The 20550-nt window shown below is 36.2% G+C and overlaps 1 protein-coding gene across 1 annotated transcript in view; it reads left to right on the plus strand.

Annotated features, from left to right (window-relative positions):
• LRP1B (LDL receptor related protein 1B) overlaps nt 1-20550 on the plus strand; it is a 1749164-nt gene that overhangs the window by 624014 nt on the left and 1104600 nt on the right. The window contains exon 5 of the mRNA XM_064287257.1: nt 16368-16625. Coding sequence (XP_064143327.1) covers nt 16368-16625 — 258 coding nt within the window. The remainder of the gene's footprint in view (nt 1-16367; nt 16626-20550) is intronic.

A 20550-nucleotide genomic window follows, 5' to 3' on the forward strand; every position in this document is an offset into this window, starting at 1 on the left:
ATCTGACCCACAACCAGTCATGGATACAGAGCAACATTTTGTTCATTGTGCACAAGACAAATGTGAGTGGGAGGCCAATGGATTGCAGCTAATATCAACCAGTAGCTGAAGACAGGAAATTACCCCAGGATACAAACTCCACCAAACCACAAGGGTTCTATTTGTGGCACTAAAGTAGTAGCAAACTATTGTCGTTAGTTGCCATCCCCAGTTCATACTCGTGGTGACCTTACATGTAACAGAACAAAATGTTGCCCGATCCAGTGTCACGCTCTTTATGGTATGTTTGAGTCTATTGTTGTGGCTATTGTATCAATTTATTTCATTGAGGGTTTCTCTCATTTTCACTGACCCTCTGTTTTACCAAGCATGATGTCCTTTTCTAGCAATTGGCCTTTCCTGAGTTGAATCCTTACCATCATCTCTCCTAAGGAACATTCTGGTTGTATTTCTTCTAAGACTGACTTGTTTATTGTCCCAAAAGTACAGATTGTATTCAATATTCTTCTCCAACACCACAATTTGAAAAAGAACATTAAATAATTCTGTGCTTATCACTGTAGAGGTAATAACACTAAATGGCATACTGGGAGAGTGTAACTCTGCCTTGGGGCAACCAGAGCAGTGAGAGAAGAGAGCCTGTGAGGTAACTTCTGTATACTATCACAACTTTTATTTTGCTGTTCACTGATTTAAAAAAAAAAAAAAGACTGTTTGGGTGCAATGGAACTCTTGGATGTAAGTAATATGAATCATAATCCCTGTATAATCTATGGTAGCACATCTAGTTATAGAATGATAACGTTAGGGAATGTTTTCATAACACTTCCTACTTACTTAGCTACAATTTTTAAGAGGTGGAGAGTGAGCAAGCAAGAGAAAGGGAGAGAGAGAGAGCGGACACTATGTAATTGCTTCTGGCTTCTAATTCAAAGTCCCAGGGGCAATTTAGTATTTTAACATATAGTTTAAAACTTTCTTCTGGAAATGAGGGAAAATTGCTCACGGTTTGCTACTAGGGCTGATTCTGTACGAGGGGAGAATAGGTCAGTGTCTGTAAAGCTTGGAGCTGAATTCTCTGACTCAGAATATTGTCTTCCCATCACCCACTCAGCAATGCTTGGAATTCAATTACTAAAATGCAATTTCCCTTGCTTTTTTGATGTTTTTTGTTTTGTTTTGTTTTTAAGAAAGCACTTGATATTAAGATGTAAGTAATCTTATGAAAGGTAACATATTGTGTCTTAGTAACCTTAATAACTTATGAAACTAGTGGATCAGATTTGTTTCAGTATAACATTTGGCTAAGAATGGCTTCCTGTAGAATGATATGGGATTCAGCCTTGACAGTTGAGGATTTAATATTCAGGGTTTGTACTATTTTTAAATAGTCCAAAGTTCTAGTTCCTGCATAGTTTATAATTTCATTGAGGCATAGTGTGAATGACACTTGATGACATGATGGTATGTGAAATAGAGACCCTTAGCTAGGAGTGAGTCTAGTGGACCAGCACCAGCTCAGCGATCCAGATTTATAGTTACTCTGTCATATATACGTTAGAAACATTATGATAAATGGTAAGTGGCAGAGAAGTAGCTCAGTGCCTGGAACAGAATAGGGACTCGGTAAATATTTGTTGAATGCTTTAAGGAATTTCCTGAACATTCAGGGAACAGATGAGAATACTGGGATGTAGAGGGTCAATAAAAGGAACATCAGAAACCCAAGAAGAGTAAAAGGAAAAAGGGTGTTTTCTTAGTTATCTAATGCTGCTGTAATAGAAATACCTTAAGTGTATGACACAAAGAGAATTTTTTTTTTCTCTCACAGTTAAGGAGGCTAGAAGTCTGAATTCAGTGTGCCAGCTCCAGGGGAAGGCTTTCTCTTTGTGTTGGTTCTGGGGGAAAGTCCTTGTCCACAATCTTCCCTGGTCCAGGAGCTTCTCAGCATAGTGACCCTAGGTCCAAAGGACACATTCCATTCCCAGCTTTTCTTTCTTGGTGGTATTAGGTTCCTATCCTCTCTGCTCAATTCCCTTTTTTTTAATCTCAAATGTGATTGGCTCAAGATATAACCTAATTCTGTAGATTGAGTCCTGCCTCATTAACACAACTGCCTCTAATCATGCCTCATCAGCATCATACAGGTTAGGATTTACAACACACAGGATAATCACATCAGCTCACAAAGTGGTGGACAACCACACGATACTGGGAATCATGACCTAGCCAAGTTGACACACATTTTTGGGGGATACAATTCAGTCCATGATAGGTATTTTATCAGTTGTGTCACCTTCTTCGGGGATAACTCTGAGTTTGCTGTATAACTGGCATTGTAGAGTGGTTTGGGTCGCTCTTCAAAAGCTTCCTCCGTGATTCCTCTTCTCCAAAGTCCCTTTCAGATAAATATACAGTCCTAACAAAAGCCATGTGGTTCTGTACGAAGAGAGAATACAGTGAGTTGAATCCTGTGCTTGTTATGCAAATACAGCTGGAGAATAATCACCTCCACTTGCTATCAGGTTACATTGTCTAAGTCTCAGTATTACAGACATTCTAGAGCTTTCCAAGCTGCTTTGAGGAGTATTTCCACCTTACATCTTCTGATCAATCCCTGACTGGAAGGCAGATAACATGGCAGGGTAGGGCAAGGATTTCCGATGGAATTTCCACTACTCAAATTAAAGAAAACTCACTTTTTTCCCCCACCCACATTATTAATTAGTGTGCCAAGGATGCGAAGCTCCTCATAAATATTCTCTGTGTGTGTGAGTGTATATTTTCTTGCCAGGGGACATCGCCTCCACAGTCTACCACCTTTCCTGACACCTCTAATCTTTTTTTTTTTCTCTGTAAAGAAATTGCAAGATTGATAGACACCATAACCATGTATTTTATGTGTAATGACATCTTCCATTGGCCTATCATTTAAGAAATTCTCAGATTCAGAAGAAAATGCATGTCTCTCTTTTTTTTTTTCCTACTTACATTTTAATGGCAGTCAAGCTGAGGACTTCTTTATGCATGAGGAATTTCATGATCACATTTATAGATTCTAGATTTAATAATCAATAAACTTTCTTTTTACAAATGGCACCAGAATAGGTGCAAATGTCTATCATGCTATTTAATTTTTTGTAGAATAGCTCTTGTCAGTCTTCAATTTAGAATGTGTTATAAGCTATATCATGCCCTACAATTGACTCCCTTTCCTTATCTTAACATTGGGCAAATCTAATGAAAAACAAAACAAAATGAAACACATTTAAATTTGTAGAAATTACAAGTTTGTTAAATACATAAAGCAATGATATACATATACACATGTATACAATCTTTCTGTTGCTCTTTTGGGGGAAGGTAGAAGCACATAAGAAAGAAAGCTTAAAATCTGAGAAGACCAAGTATTTTGACATTTTTTATAGGAAAAAAAAATCTAAGCGTCTTCAAGGCATTCCCTGTAACAGTTGCAATCAACAGGGATTGAAAGAAGCTGGAGGTAATACCAGCTGGTAGAGAATGCCCCTTGGACACTTGCCCCCTGAAGATTATACTGGATCTTGACCAGAATGACTAATACTATGCATGTTCCCTGTTGTCCAGCTGTCTAGAGCCATTTCATTGCCGAGAAGAGAAAATCTGTTACACTAAGTGCATTTTTAAATGTGTGTGAGTGCTTCTTCTTAGCAACAAGGTTCACATCTCTGCCTTTAATGAAAGACAAGTTATTTGAAAAATTATAAGTTAACATTTAGTGACTGTTTAGAACCACATCCCATCAAATTACAAAGAAAAGATCTAGTAAAGTAGCTAGAAGTTTGGTATATCATCACCAGTAAGTACTTAGAACTAACCTGTCTTCTTATTAGTAAAGTAGAAAACTGTGATCTTTAATATAGGTTGTATATTTACACCTTTGGCAGCCCTGTCAGAAAGAAGTGAAATAGCTTAAATGACCTATTTTTGCAACTGAAGGGAATGAATTTTCACGTATCTACCCTCTTCCTCCTTATTCTAAGATGATGATCTTATTTCATATTTCCATGAGAAAACAAACATTTAAAGGAGAACTTCCTCACCCACAACTCCATTAAATCTAACAATCTATCTGAATCTATAAAAATCACTCTGCTTTTATTTAATAGTTTGTTTTATTTTGTTACTGAAAATATACACAACAGAACATACAGCAGTTTCTACATGTACAATCCAGTGACATTGATTACATTCTTCAAGTTGTGCAACCATTCTCATCTTCCTTTTCTGAATTTTTCCTTGCCTATTAACATGAGGTCACTGCCCCCTAAGCTTCCTTTTGAGTTGCTAATGTCAATTTGATCCAATTTTGATAATTCTTTATAAGAGCACAATGCTCAAAGTTGAATTGGCAAATGTTGTGTGATATATATATATCTACAACAACAACAAAAAAGAGCAGCTGTTGAGGCTGCTTATCTGCTTATGTACAACCAAATACCTCATGGAATTTGGTTTCTATGTTTAGGTCATGGTTTCATGGGACACCCCTGTTAATTGGCCTAATAACATGGTTAGTTCTTCCATTTTACCTTCTAGTTCATTGCATAGTGCCTGGGGTCTTAAAAGTTTGCATTTGGCCATCCAAGGCACAAAAACTGATTTCCATTCCTCTGGAGCAACAGAGAAAGAAATAGAGTCAAGAATAGGAGGAGGAAGTGGAATGCGTGGCTAATTGTCTCCGTGAACAACAGCCTCCTTTGCCACAGAGCAGAACTGGATGGTGCTCAGCTATATTACTGAATATTTTGATCAAAGATTCTGTGGAAGAGTCTTTATCCAAAGGAGGAAAATATGGAACAGAATTCCAAATTCTCATGGAATCCAGATTACCTGGAGCCATTGAAGCTGGATGAACCCCCGTAACTATTCCCCTGAGATAATCTTTGAATTTTAAATTAAAAAATAGGACCTGAAGTCTTCTTTAAACCAAAGAGTAATTTAGCTTAATTAGAAAAGAATGTCTGCTTTCTTTTATTTTAATTGAAGAACAAATTGACTTTGCTTTTATCTAACACATTTCTCCCAGTTGTGTACCAATCCCATCTTCTTCTCACCTATTCAGAGATTTGACTCATAAGATTGTCTCTTTTCTTTCTTGAACCATTGAATTCTTCTTTTCTCCTGGATAACTCTCATTAGTGTAAAGCATGCTGTAAAAATAAAGCAAAGCAACAACTTTCTTTAAACCCATATTCCTCTCCAGCTACCACTCCTTTTCTCTCTTCACTTTATAGAAATATTTGTAGAGTGTGTTGTCTCTTTCTCTACCTCCTCACCTCCTGACATCTTTTGAACTTCCCTCAAACAGTCCTACTTTCTCAGCTTTCATCACGCAAACCTCTCTTGTTAAGGTCACCAGTGACCTCCAGTTGCTTAATTAGTCGATCATCAGCCCTTAGTACAGCATCACTCATTCTCTGGTCCTTGAAATACTTTTTCTTAATTAAAGCAACACATTGGTGGAGTTTTTTCCTTACCTTACCATCCACACTTTCACAGTTTCTTTTTATGCATTAGCCTCATTTTCTCACCATTTTTGTCATGATTCTGTGTTAGGACCTTTGGACATCTTTTCTATTCCCTTATTGATTCCCTACATTGCTCTCATGCTTTATTATTACTTTAAAAACACACTCTCTTCCATAACTTTAAAAAAAAAAGTCTAGAGATTGAAGATTCTAAATTTTTTGTCACCAGCCCTGACTTCTCTCTTGAATTCAATCCATTTTCAGATTCAAATCCATTTTCAATATCTCCGTTTGGATATTTAATAGAAATATGAAACTCCAAGTGTCCCAAACCAGCCTCTTGGTTGTCTCTAACAAAGTTTTTTCCCCATTGCTGCTCATCTTGGTAAACGTCACCGCCATTCACTCAATCCTGAAGGCTTAAATACTGAAGTTATCCTTGACTCCACTCTTCCCCTTAAATCCTTTGTCTAACATTTGAATGTATTCTGAATTGAAATCCTTTATCTAAGGAGCATTCTTTATCCACATTACTATCTATGCTTTATTTTTTGTCATAGATTTATCACTGCCAAACAATATAAATCATATTTATTTACTACTTTATTGTCCATTGCCCTGCCCCACTAAAATATATAAGTTCCGTAAAAAGAGAGATTTTGTTTGTTTTGCTCACTGCTGTATCTCTAACATCTTAAGCGATGCATACTGGAAACTAGTGATGTTTAATATTTGTGGAATGAATAAGTATGTATGAAAATGCTAAGACAGTGTTTTCTTTTTAGGAATCAAACTAAACATGGCTTTTCTAAGAACCCATATTTTCAAACAAGAAATATTTTATGAATAGAAAGTATTTAGAGGTGATTTTCAAATGAGCCAATATCTATTATATTTTAACACGAACATTACAAATTTATAATATAGAGTGATAGCCTGAGTTGGAAAATATATTTCTATGACTAACATAGTTTCAGCTGGCTATAATTAAAGGTAACAAAGAGATTCTACCTCTTACCTACCGGTTACCTCTCAGTAACAAATGTGAGTCAATCATCCCTGGACAGTCTGCTAATTTTATTGTTTAATAAATAAATTAAATTTGAATCAACATACTTTTCAGATTTTGAGACTTAGTATTACGAACCTTCTTTGGTTATCAATTAAAAATATTTCATTATTTTTTTTCTGATTAAAACCCCAATGCATTTTTTATGTCATTGTCCTTATTTAGATACATTTTTTTAATTTAAAAAATCAGTAAAATATCTTTAAAAAATGAAATAGACAATAATCAAACACTCCCCCCATATTCCATTCAATTCTGAATTTATGAATCATTCACCATTCATTAAGTGAGGCCTTGCATTTATTATCCTCTGAGAGTAGGAGAATACTTCCTTGGTCTGGTGGACCAGCTCTTTAAGATACAGAGACTTTATGATAGTTGCTAATTTTCAAAATGAGAATCCTTTTTTCATTTGTTATTATTGTGTGATATTATTCTGACTTTCATTATTCTTATAAAATGGTTCTTCTTCCTAAGATAGGACATATTTTGTTGTTCTCGATTGCCGCATCTCCAATTGAACTATCTTCCAAATTAAGGTACCAGTATTTCATTATTGAGGTCTAAATCACAAAATTGTTAAATTGTTTTAGGTCTATGGTTAAAAAGTACAAACAAAAACAATTAAAAAAATTAAATGGTAAATTTATCCTCCCCACTATATTCTACTCACCCATGTAGTAGCCTATGTATTATTTCCTACTTGATCTTCTTAAAGCAGAATTTTGATCATATTATACTCTATTTCCAAAATTTTGCACTGGTTTCCCATTGCACCTCAAATTAAGAATGCATCTCATCTTGACACTCAATGCTCTTTGCAATCTGTCTTCAACCTATTTCTCAGCTACTACAAACTGTATGAGTTTCGATTCAGTTCTTTTCATTTACTAGCTGAATTATCTTAAGCAAGTTACATGACCTCCATATACCTTGGTCTTCTAATTTGTAAAGTCTGAATACTATTAGCACCTGACTCATAGGGATGCTGTGAGTGTACAATAAGCTACTATATGTAAAGGATGTTGTATAGTGTCTGGGACAGAAAACATGCTCAGAAAGTGTTAATGTTTTGATCATTATGAGGTACTTCCACTACTCATAGATTCTGTACCCTCTGCAAAGCTGATAAATTAAGGTCAGTCTCTCTCCAGTGGAGACTTTTTTATATCTGTGCTTTTGTCAGGGCTGTTTGTTGCACCTGACTTACTTTTTTCCATTTCTCCATGTCTGATTCCTGCTCTTGCATTAAGCTGAGGTGGAGCTCAAAAGCCATTACAATTGGATTACCTTTGATTTCCCTGAAGTCTCTGGGTGATGCAAATGGTTAATGACCTCAGCTCCTAAGCAAAAGACTTCAGGTTTGAGTCAACACAGAGGTACCTCGAAAGAAAGGCCTGGGGATCTACTTCCAAAAAAGTCAGCCATTGTAAACTCTATGGAGCATTGTTCTACTCTGATACACGTGGGGTTGCGTGAGTCATAATCAACTTGGCAGCAACTGGGTAAAAATAAACCTAAACGTGTTATCAATCCAAAATTTCAAACTCAGTGAAATTACACATCTTTTAAGAAAGGTACCAAGCATGACTTGAACGTATAAACATTTGTATATCTACTTTAATCTTTCTACTAGATTATATCTTTCTTGAAGGTAGGCTGTTTTACCAATCTCCTTCAGATCCTAGTTGAATCTAGAATCTATAAATAATATAAATATTTAAAAAATTAAATCTTTACATACTAAAAATATATTTATTAAATATATTTACCCAATAGAAGAATAGTTCAGCATAAATATATTGTGATAATAAAAAGTAGTGCTAAGATAAATCATAGCGTAATTGTAACAATTTTCTTGGCCAAATGAGTATTGTTTTTAATGCATTTATATGTTTTCACATTTGGCCCATAATTATTGGTCCTTTTATAAAATGAGATCAAATAATTCACTTGGATATATGTTATAATATTTTCTTCTTCTAAATATCATTCAGTTATGCAAAGAGAATTTTCCACTAAAAAAAAAAAAAATTTAAAGTTGTGGAAAACAGACACCAATTTGGCCACATTAATTTTGGAACACACGCAGATTTCAATTCTATGTGTTTTTTTTACTTAGTAGATAGTAACTTGATTCACGTTTTTAGTTTGGTTTAGCTGGCTTTGACATATAATTTATTATACTATTTAAACATACCCTCTTTTTCAAATGAAATAGTTTCCTCTAATAGTTTCTGTTTTTTGCATGATTGTAGAAGTATTCTTAAGTTTAAACTCTTTACAGAGATTGCTTTTCATTTTGTTTCATATACAAAAAAAAAAAAAACAAACCTAGTGCCGTCGAGTCGATTCCGACTCATAGCAACCCTATAGGACAGAGTAGAACTGCCCCATAGACTTTACAAGGAACGACTGGCAGATTCAAACTGCTGACTCTTTGGTTAGCAGATGTAGCCCTTAAGCACTTAAGCATTAGCCACCAGAGTTTCCTTGTTTCATGTAGTAGTAGTTGAACTCCTATGGGAGTCTGCCCGTTTTTATTTACTAGCTATTAGCATTCTTCCTCCGCAGTTCTATCTCCATGCCTATTTTTCTTATTTTTTCAGCCTTTATACATTTATATCTGATAAATTAAAAGTGAAATTTTAAGAACTCTTCTTTCCCAGTTATTTTTGTTTGTATTTGTTAAAAAATTCTCTGGATTGTGTATATCACAATTTTCTCTTTTTGCACACTTGCAGTTTTACTCTGACCTTTTGTTTTCTGTACTTTACATGCAAGTCATTACTTAAGCTTTTTCCAGTTGAATATGGGATTGTTTCTTTTTTTCCTAAATTTTATTTACTTTTGTTGTTGTTGAGAATACTACACATAGCAAAACATATACCAATTCAACAATTTTTACAAGCACAATTCAGTGACTTTGATTACATTCTTCGAGTTACACAACCATTCTCACTCTCCTTTTCTAAATTGTTCCTCTCCCATTTACATAAACTCACTGCCCGCCCTAAGGTTCCTATGTATTCTTTCGAGTTGCTCTTGTCAGTTTGATCCCCTACAGATAGTTCTTAAAAGAGCATAATGCTTAAGGAAGACCTTTTTTACTAGTTAAGCTAAACTATTGTTTGCTTTTAAGATTATTTCAAGGGATATGGAAACTCTGGTAGCGTAGTGGTTAAGTGCTATGGCTGCTAACCAAAGGGCTGGCAGTTCGAATCTTCCAGGCACTCCTTGGAAACTCTGTGGGGCAGTTCTACTCTGTCCTATAGGGTTGCTAGGAGTTGGAATTGACTCGATGGTACTGGGTTTGTTTTTTGTTTTTGTTTCAAGGTATGTATTTGGTTTAAGGTTTAAAGATTATCTCAGCGCAGTAGTATCTGGGGCTCATCCACCCTTCATGGCTCCAGAAAGTCTGGAGTCCATTCAAATTTGAAATTCTATTCTACATTTTCCCCCTTTTGATCAGAATTCTTCTATGGAATCTCCAATGAAAATGTTCAGTAATAGTAGCTGGGTGTCATCCAGTTGTTCTAGTCTCATGGAAAAGGAAGCAGTTGTTCATATGGCAATTAGCCACACATTCCATATTCTCTTCCTATTCCTAACTCTTCTTCCTCTGTTCATCTAGGCTAATAGAGGTCAGTTATCATGCCTCGGATGGCAGCTGCAAGCTTTTAATACCTCAGGCACTATGCAATGAACTAAGAGGTAGAACAGCAGCACTAAACATGTTATTAGGCCAATTAACTGGGATGGCCCATGAAACCATGACCCTAAACCTCCAAACCAAGGAACCAAATCCCATCAGGTATTTGGTTGTATATAAGCAGCCTCAGCAGCCACTCTTTTATTGTCATTGTTATAAATATACCTATCACACAACTTTTGCCAAATCAACTTTTTATAGGTGTACAACTTAGTGACAGCAATTACAGTAATTGGCTGTGCAACTCTACCAAAAATCAATGTGATTTTTGTGATTTTTCCATTACTGTTAACCCCTCCTCCCCCCCCTTCCCCTGGTAAATATTAATAAACTTTGGTCTCTCTACACTTGCCTTTTCTTGTCTTTTTATATAAGTGAGGTCATACAATATTTGTCCTTTTGTGATAGGCTTATTTCGCTCAGCATAATGTCTTCAAGCTCCATCCATGGCGTAGCGTGTATCAAGACTTTCTTTCTCCTACTGGTTGAGAAGCATTCCATTGTATGTGTCCATTGTATATATTCATTCAACTGTTGGTGGGCATTTAGGTTGTTTCCACATTTTGCTGTTGTGAATAGTGCTGCAATGAACATTGGTGTTCAAGTTTCTGCTTTCAAGTCTTTTGAGTATATGCAGGAGTGGATTTGCTGGGTCGTATCTATGGGGCAGTTCTATTCTGTCCTACAGGGTCGCTAAGAGTCGGAATCTACTCGATGGCACGGGGTTATGGTAGTTCTATTTTTAGTTTTTTGAGAAACCACCACACTGTTTTCCACAGTGGCTGTACCAATTTGCATTCCCACCAGTAATGGATAAGGGTTCCAATTTCCCCACATCTTCACCAACGTTTGTTATTTCCTGCACTTTTTTTTCTTTTTTTTAATCTTATCCATGCTAGTGGGATGAAATGGTATCTCATTGTGGTTTTGATTTGCATCTCTCTGATGGCTAATGATGCTGAACATCTTTTCATGTCATGTGTCTGGTGGCCATTTGGGATTGTTTCTTTTTTTAATTTTCATCATTCGCTAACAAATGTTGAGCACATCTACTGAACTTCTTTCAGGAAGATAATTCCTCTGGATTAGAGGATTAATTAAGTGTGTCCTTTTGATTTGAGATCCCTGCACTGAGAAGCTCCTGGAACCAGGAGACCTAGAGAGAGCTCTCTTTCCTGTCTCTGAGATAGCTCATTTCAAGCCCAGTGGGGTCGCAAAAGTGACCATTCCCCTTGAGGGGCCACAATTACCCTATTTGCACTGTCCTATCCAATCACCTGAGTGGGAGTTACAAGACTATGATCAATAGGCCATACAAAAGCGATCCATGGCACCACAGAGGTTTAAGTGAAACCTTAAAAATGGCAAATATTCATTCATTGTGAAAACATTTATTTAGAACCCACATATGTCAGAATCATATTATTTTAAGTCAATAAATACACATTTAGTATGTTCTTGACTGTGAGTGTTAAGGAGGTATTTGCAAAATATTGTTACAGTGGCTTGGAATTTAGTTAGGTATTTATTTTTATGAATCTATTCAAATGATTTTTTACATGTTTCCAAGATTCATTTTGCAGTTCACAAATTTCTAGTCAATCACAAATTTCCATATTGATTAGTGTAACTCATAATATGGGAATATTTTACTTTCTGATCATATAGAGCACAGATACTGTTTTAAACACTGAGAAAAGCATTATAGTGATCATGTGAAAAATAAAACACTGTTTTCCTTTTCTTTGACACTGTTGACATATGGGGGGGTGGTGTTGAGCATAAGGACACCTGTCCTCCAGCATAATTCAGTTGACAGACTGTCATAGAGGTTTATTCAACCTTAATCTTGGTTCTTTAAGTTAGACTACTGACTGAGTAATGTGTTTCAATCTCTTTCATATGAGAGGTTAACATTTTTTGCCTCTCTTTCAGTGTTGATGCAGGTAATCCTTTGACTGAAGTCATATAATATGCTGTGCAACAGTTCCTTTGGGAAAACTGTCTACTGACTTTACAGATGAAATCTGATAAGAGCTTAATTTTAGCATCACATTTATTCTGGTCAGTCTCTCATCCTCATTACCCAAGCTAATGGTGCTCTTCAAGTGGCATGTGGAAACTTGAGGTAATGATGCACACTAGAGATCAGATGCAGTGCAGGTAGAAACAGATTACCCTCACCAGATCTATGCCAGCTTTCATCACAAAGTGGACTAAGAGATTTTTTTCACTTAAACTCTAATAATTTTTGTTCGTTCTTGTGTTTTAGTGGCTTCCCCCCCTTTATACTTGACCTTGTATTCATTTATGTAAAGTGGGAAACACAACTAATAGTTATCAGACACAAGTGAATATTACTTGATAAAGCACATCAGAGCTAAGATTATAAGTACACCCTCTCCTCACTTACTGACGTGGTTAGCTTCTAAAGACAGGGTCATTATACAAAATTGGCATTATGCAAAAATGGAGGATGACCACATCAGATCATCCCCAAATGGAGGATGACTATATCATTACATAACTACCAGATTGCATCATTACGTAAGTGCCAAGCCACTAAGAATCACGGCCTAGCCAAGTTGACACATAATCCTAACCACCACAGTCACTGTTACTCTCGCTTTGCACCTCAGCATTTGTTACTGCTAGACGTATGTTGTTAATACATAAAATAGACAGTAGATTTTTTACTGTTGTTTTAAATGCAAAATATCAGAGAAAGAGATAGTCAATAAGTAAAAGGTGTATCCTTCTTCTAGTATGTCATTTATACTTTTAAAGTCACCATGATTAAACCAAATCATATCAGATTATAAAACATCTGACTTTCTCTTTATTAATTTTCTGTTTACCTGAAGCTTTAAAGCCTATGGCTGTTATGGCTTTGCATGAAACAATCAGTCAATTCATGCAATACATTACCTACAAAAATCAAAATTTGATCCATTGGTTGTATCGAGCATTACCTGTGTGGACCATTAACCCATTTTAATCTCTGTTTCTCAGGGGAATCTCAGTGCTCTTTTATATTCGGGCCTCTCTTCAAAGAATGCTTATAATATACTTAGATTTACCTATAGTAGTCAGTTAAGAAATTGTTGTCTAAATCTGGACTTCCCCTAACGTTTTGTAGCAAAGAAGCTTTCTCGTTATAGGGACTTCAATTAGTGGCTCATTCTGAGTGAGAGGCAGTTTCACTGAAGGTCATTTCAGTTATCTGATGACAATAAGTACCAACAGTCGTGTCAACATATCTTTGTTAACCTGATAACACAGCCTATCCTTCTGTAATTTGAGAAGTCTATGATCTAACAGGTTTCAGGAATGCCAAGGTCAGTATGAAAACAACAGAACTAGGAATATAGAAAAGATACAGACTCTGCAGTCCCTAAGGGCAAGAGTAACACAGTTAAAGATGGCTTTCAAAGGTTAGGAGAGAAACCAACTTGGGCAACCAAACTCAGATGTGGTCATTTGACAAGGTTACATTAAACAGAGACAATTCACAATTTTACCAGTCCTACCGAGAAAGCTCTTGGTCACAGAAATCATCTGGACATTTTTGAAATTTCTTTTTTGTTTGTTTATATGCAGACAGTCAGAAAGAGTCTGCTGTCTTCATTAGAAAGAAACTATTGAGCTAATGAGTTTTATAATCTCATTGAGGACTTCTTGTTTGTCTTTACTTTTTAAAATTATTTTGTTTTTATAAGTCAGAAATTTTAGTATTCTTGTTGAATACAGGGAGGTATCCTATTGCTTAATTGAGAGAATGTCTTAGATGGTAAAAATTCAAATTTTCATGAAAGGCCTTGGGACAAATTTTAGAGTTGGCATTTTAAGTCTGCGAGGAGAGGCCCAAGGTTATCTTCATTAAATGGCTCTTCTGTCTGAGGGAAACGCAAGGAACCTGATAACCTTACTTCTGTCAGAAACAAGAACTGTCTCCGTAGGGTTTCCAAGGAGCAGCTGGTGAATTCACACTGCCGACCTTTTGGTTAACAGCCTGAGCTCTTAACCATTGCGCCACCAAAGCTCCTTAAAACTTTAGACGTATTTAATTCTACTAGCCATAGTATATGCATTTTCTTTTGTTCTACCTTGACAAACTCAGCATCATTCCCTTGTAGAATAATCAAATGATGGTTATGAAATTTTCTGACTAGCAGTCTTTCTCTGTATTCCTTTCACAGGTTAACAAATCCAAATTACTTTTTAACATTTCACAAAGGACCCTGCCATGTAAAAGTTCTCTGTGCCCTTTCATTTATTTAAAAAAAATTGTATTAATCTGTCACTAGATGCCAGGCATTTTTCAAGGTGCTAGAGATATAGCAGTGGAAGATAGATTATAAGTCAGAAAAATAAGTAAAATATATAGTATGTTTGATGGCCATAAGTGCTTAAAAGAAAGTAAAGTGGGAAAGATATACACAGAGTGTGGGGCTTATAATTTTAGAAGATAAAGTGGTAAAAGAAGCCCTCACCAGGAAGGTGACATTTGATAAAGACCTGAAGGAGGCGAGCAAGTCAGCTATTCTGACATTTGGAGGATGATTATTCTAGAAAGGGGGAAGCCTATGAAGTGGCAGCTTGCCTGATTTATTCAAGAATGGTAAGAAGTGCAGTGTGTCTGGAGTGAGATGAGCAAGGGTGACAGTAGTAAGGAGATGAAGGAAATGAGGTCAAAGAGGTAATAAAAATAGAGCTCATGTAGATCTTTCTAGGCCATTATAAAGACTTTGGCTTTTACTTTGAGTGAAATGGGAGCCCTTTGAGGGATTGAGCAGAGGACTGAACTATTCTGCCATAACATTTTAATGGCATATCTCTGGTTATTGTGCTGAATAGACTAAAGATGAGGAGGGCAAGGGTGGGAGAAAAGGAACATCTTAGGAGGCGCTGGAATAATCTAGGTGAGAGATGATGGCAGCTTGGAGCAGAAAGGTAGCAGTAGCTACTTAGAAGTGGTGTGAGATTTCTGATATGTTTGAAGTCAGCGCCAAAGGAACTCATAGACATAGGGCATGGAAAAAAAAAAAAATGACTATATCCAGATTTTCCCTATTCCTTTTTTAGCTCAAACGTCACTCTGAATATCAATATTATAGTAAACTCTTTCAACATTAATTTTATGTGAGATTTTATTTTTACCTTTAAAGTCATTATTGAAAGGCTGGACAATTAGTATATAGTCATCAAAAATACCATACGTTCATCCTAGCATCAGCAAAGATGTGTTGTCCACAAAAGTGTTATGGAACAAATTTCTTTAATTTCTAGAACCCTATTCTCTTTACTGGAAACCCTGGTGGTGTAGTGGTTAAGTGCTACGGCTGCTAATCAAAATCCAGAATCCACCAGCTGCTCCTTGGAAACTCTATGGGGCAGTTCTACGCTGTCCTATAGGGTCGCTACGAGTCAGAATTGACTCGATGGCAGAGGGTTTGTTTTATTTTGGTTATTCTCTTTACTACGGGGGAAGGGGTGTCTTCGTTACTTAAATGTAGAAGAAAACTGACTCAGTAATCATAATCTGGTCACTAAGTGAATGCATGATTGTTTGCTCCTAGGGTCTATCAGTCAAGGAGCCAATGAGGCTGAGGTCACAGTTGTACTCTTTGTATGAGCCTGTGAGCTTAGCATATTCTGTTCCAGGAAATCTATTCCTAACCTCATGCATTCATCTCATAATAGCATGCCCTTGCTCACAAGGGAAGCCTGAAAAACTCTATGGAGAGGTCAGTCCATATCCATCATTGCTGCTAGAAAAACAACTCACAGCACTTCCTTTATTTACCAGCAATGAAAGGAAATAGCATTGTCCTTGCATTTAGACAACACATTATGACTAAGGAAATAAGGAGTAGAAATGCTCAGTGGGATGTATTTTCCTCAGAGAAGTGCTATGCAATAGTCAGTGAAGCATAAATATGGGATATAAGAAAGTATTTGTTTACAAGCAAAAATTTTTTAACGATGCATAAAATATACAGGAATGATTTTTAATGAGTAATTCAAAATTGGCAAAAAAGTGAGTATTCACTTCTCTCTTTCTCTTTTATTTCAGAACCTACAGATAGACCACCAATGCTGTTAATTACAAATTCTGAAACAATTGAGGCTTTCTATCTTAATGGAAGTAAAATGGCAACCCTGAGCTCCGTCAATGGAAATGAAATTCATACCCTGGATTTTATTTACAATGAAGATATGATTTGTTGGATTGAGTCAAGAGAATCTTCAAATGAGCTTAAATGTATGCAAATAACAAAAACAGGAAAATTAACAGATGAATGGGCAACCAATATTCTTCAGTCTTTTCACAGTGAGTATTTCAATTCATATTACCATTTAAGGGTTTTTTTACAGGCTTGTAGACAGCATTCTCAGCATTTTCTACCGTAACTTATGGCTGTTGAAAAGCTATATATGCAAATACAAATACACACAAATAAACATACTCACTACAAATTTTGCGTAGACACATACACATGCAGTTTCACTATTTAAATAAGTAGTAAGTTGTAGAGTTAATTTTAATTTTTTCTTTAACTCTTATCACAACCTCTCTGGGAGTTGTGATTTTTCACTGAATGATATTTGAAAATGTGATACTGAAGGTGGAATTTAAAAAAACAAAAAGAGACTTGATAATTATAAACTCATCAAATGTAGTGTTTGTTAGAATACCTAGAAAACCATTAGGTTTATACCAGTTGGAAGCAGCTACCTGTATTTTTTCACTCTTTTCTAGCATATCAGGGCTGGTACACATTCTCTTCTGAAGAATGACTTATGGTGTGTGATTTGCTTTGATTTCTCACTTCAGAAATCCAAAAACTAATAACTGTCCCTTTCTTTCTGCATAATAACATCAACTGAAATCACGTTCTCTCTCTCCTTCCCTTTTCCCTACATATGAGTGTACAAATTTATTCAATTATAGAATACATGAATAAACATACATCCCTGGTGACACAATGGTTAAGAGCTCAGCTGCTTACCAAAATGTTGGTATTTTGAATCCACCAGTTGCTCCTCGGAATCCCCATGGGGCAGTTCTACTCTCTCCTGTAGGATTGTCAGGAGTCAGAATCAACTCAACAGCAATGGGATTGGGTTAGGGGAAATTGTATGCATGGTAATTTCACATGTGTCCATTTATTTTAGTGATTTATGTGAAAGAAACAAAAATCTGTCCTTACCAATGCTGTCAACAGAAAATTCTGTAAGAAAATGAAGAAAAATATCTACAACAAAATTAGGAAGGGAGAAAAAAAAAGAGTGCTGTGATAGAGTAAATGTACTTTCCAGAAGTACAATGTTTAGTGGTTTAGATTCAATAAGCTTTTATTAAAGTGTTTGATACACAATTAAGGGGACTAGTTATTGATACCTATTAAACATAAGGAAACAGTACTATGTAATATTTGATAATTATGATTAGATTGAATATCAGTGGCAAAATTATAAATGGAATATAAAGGTATAATTGGATAGGCATAAATGAATGGAAAAGGAATGTTTGACAAGGCCCAACTATTGAAGATCTTCTTAACATAAATAAAACAATAAAGCCTTTTATTGTGTCAATGGACCAAAAACCTTAGTGAAAGAAGTAAATCCATTGCCGTCGAGTTCATTCTGGTTCATAGTGACTCTATAAGACAGAGCAGAACTACCCCGTAGGGTTTCCAAGGAGCAGCTTGTGGGTTCAAACTGATGACCTTTTGGTTAGCAACTGAACACTTAACCTGTAAAAGGAGTAGACACTGACTATTTTAAGGAGTCTATGGAGAAATGGTGATTTATCATAAATAGTAAATAACAAGTACTAGCAACAAAGGGAAGGAGCCCTGGTGGCACAACGTTAAGCAATTGGCTGCTAAGTGAAATGTTGGTTATTCAAACCCCTCAACAGCTCTGGGGGAGAAGAATCTGCCAATCTGCTCCCTTAAAGATTATAGCCTAGAAGACCCTCGCAGGCAGCTCTACTCTGTCACATGAGGTTGCTATGTGTCAGAATTTACTCAATGGCACCTAACAAAAACAGCAACAAGGAAAGTGCTGGTTAGTGATGTGAATATTTGAGACATTGACGTAGACAGCAGTTAGAAGTTGTTTTAATACAAGCTCCCAGCCCCTGCCATGGTAACGATTACCTCAACCAATCCACATGTGGATTCAGTGCCGGAAGTGCTCAGCAATGCCAAGAAATCTGGAAAACAGCTACCTGGCCAACCAACTGGAAGAGATCCATATTTATACCTATTCCCAAGAAAGGTGATCCAACCGAATGTGGAAATTATAGAACAATATCATTAAAATCATGTGCAAGTAAAATTTTGCTGAAGATCATTCAAAAGTGGCTGCAGCAGTATATTAACAGAGAATTGCCAGAAATTCAGGCCAGATTCAGAAGAGGACTTGGAACCGGGGATATCATTGCTGATGTCAGATGGGTCCTGGCTAAGAGCAGAGAATACCAGGAAGATGTTTACCTGTGTTTCATTGACTATGCAAAGGCATTCGACTGGGTGGATCATCAACTGTTATGGATAACATTGGGAAGAATGGGAATTACAGAACTGTGGAATTAATTGTGCTCATGAGGAACCTATACATAGATCGAGAGGCAGTTTTTTGAATAGAACAATGGGGTACAGTATGGTTTATTATCAGGAAAGCTGTGTACCAATGTTGTGTCCTTTTGCCATATGTGTTCAATCTCTATGCTAAGCAAACAATCCAAGAAGTTGGACTGTATGAAGAACAGGGCATCAGGATTGAAAGAAGGCTTATTAACAACCTGTATTATGCATATGACACAACCTTTGCTTGCTATAAGTGAAGAGGACTTGAAACCCTTACTGATGAAGATCAAAGACCACAGCCTTCAGGATGGATTACACCTCAACATAAAGAAAACAAAAATCCTCACAACTGGACCAATAAGCAACCTCATAATAAATGGAGAAAAGACTGACGTTGTCGAGGATTTCATTTTACTTGGATCCACAATCAACACCTATGGAGGCAGCAGTCAAGAAATTAAAAGACACATTGCATTGGGCAAATCTGCTGCAAGAGAGCTCTTTAAAGTTTTGAAAAGCAAACATGTCACCTTGAAGACTAAAGCATGCCTGACCCAAGCCACGGTATTTTCAATCACCTCATATGCATGCGGAAGCTGGACAATGAATAAGGAAGGCTAAAGAACTGACGCCTTTGAATTGTGTTGTTGGTGAAGAATATTGATTATACCACGGACTTGCATAAAAACAAACAAATCTGTCTTAGAAGAAGTACAACCAGAATACTCCTTGAAGCATGGATGGCAAGAGTACATCTCACATACTTCTGATATGTTATCAGGAGGGATCAGTCCCTGGAGAAGGACATCATCCTTGGTAAAGTAGAGGGTCAGCAAAAGAGAGGAAGACCCTCAAAGAGATGAATTGACACAGTGGCTGCAACAATGGGCTCAAGCATAACTATTGTGAGGGTGGTGCAGGACCAGGCAGTGTTTCGTTCTATTGTACATAGGGTCTCTATGAGTCAGAACTGACTCGATGGCACCTAATAACAACAATCCAAATGTATTTGACTCCAGCAAATGGAATAGTAGACTACCAAATAGCTAGAATAGTCACTCAGTTTGCTAGGTAAAGTTATTTTCCAAGCTCTGTTAAACACTTTTGGGCTACATATAATATGTGCTAGTAATAATAGTTGTTAGCTGCCATTGAGTTAGCTCTGTCTCATGGTGACCTCATGTACAACAGAATGAAACATTGCCTAGATCTGTGTCATCTTCACCATCATTGGTATCCTCAAGTCTAATAATAGTAGTAATTTCTTATTTCATATATATTTGAAAACAATTAATTTTTTAGTAAATCTGGGAAAAATCAAGCAATTTCACATCAGAATATTTGTTAAAAATAATGTGTAATTTAAATTGCATTTGATTTATAGAACAATTCTTGGCAAATCTAGAAAAATTGATTATTGTTTGTTAGTAATTCACTGACATGCTAAATAGAACATTCATTTTAAACTGTAAAACATAAATGTGATGGAAATATTTTAATTAGAGAAAATAATTTTGGGTGAAATCAGATTCAAGCCGTGAATTTCACAGTCACTTCAGGAAAAAGTGATTAAATGTGTGAAAATAATTTAATGATGGGAATGGGGCAGGGGTGTGGACAGGGCTGGGCTCATCTGTCATTACTTGAAAGCCATGT

This window comes from Loxodonta africana, chromosome 6 (genome assembly GCF_030014295.1).
Source record: "Loxodonta africana isolate mLoxAfr1 chromosome 6, mLoxAfr1.hap2, whole genome shotgun sequence".
Taxonomy (NCBI): Eukaryota; Metazoa; Chordata; class Mammalia; order Proboscidea; family Elephantidae; genus Loxodonta; species Loxodonta africana.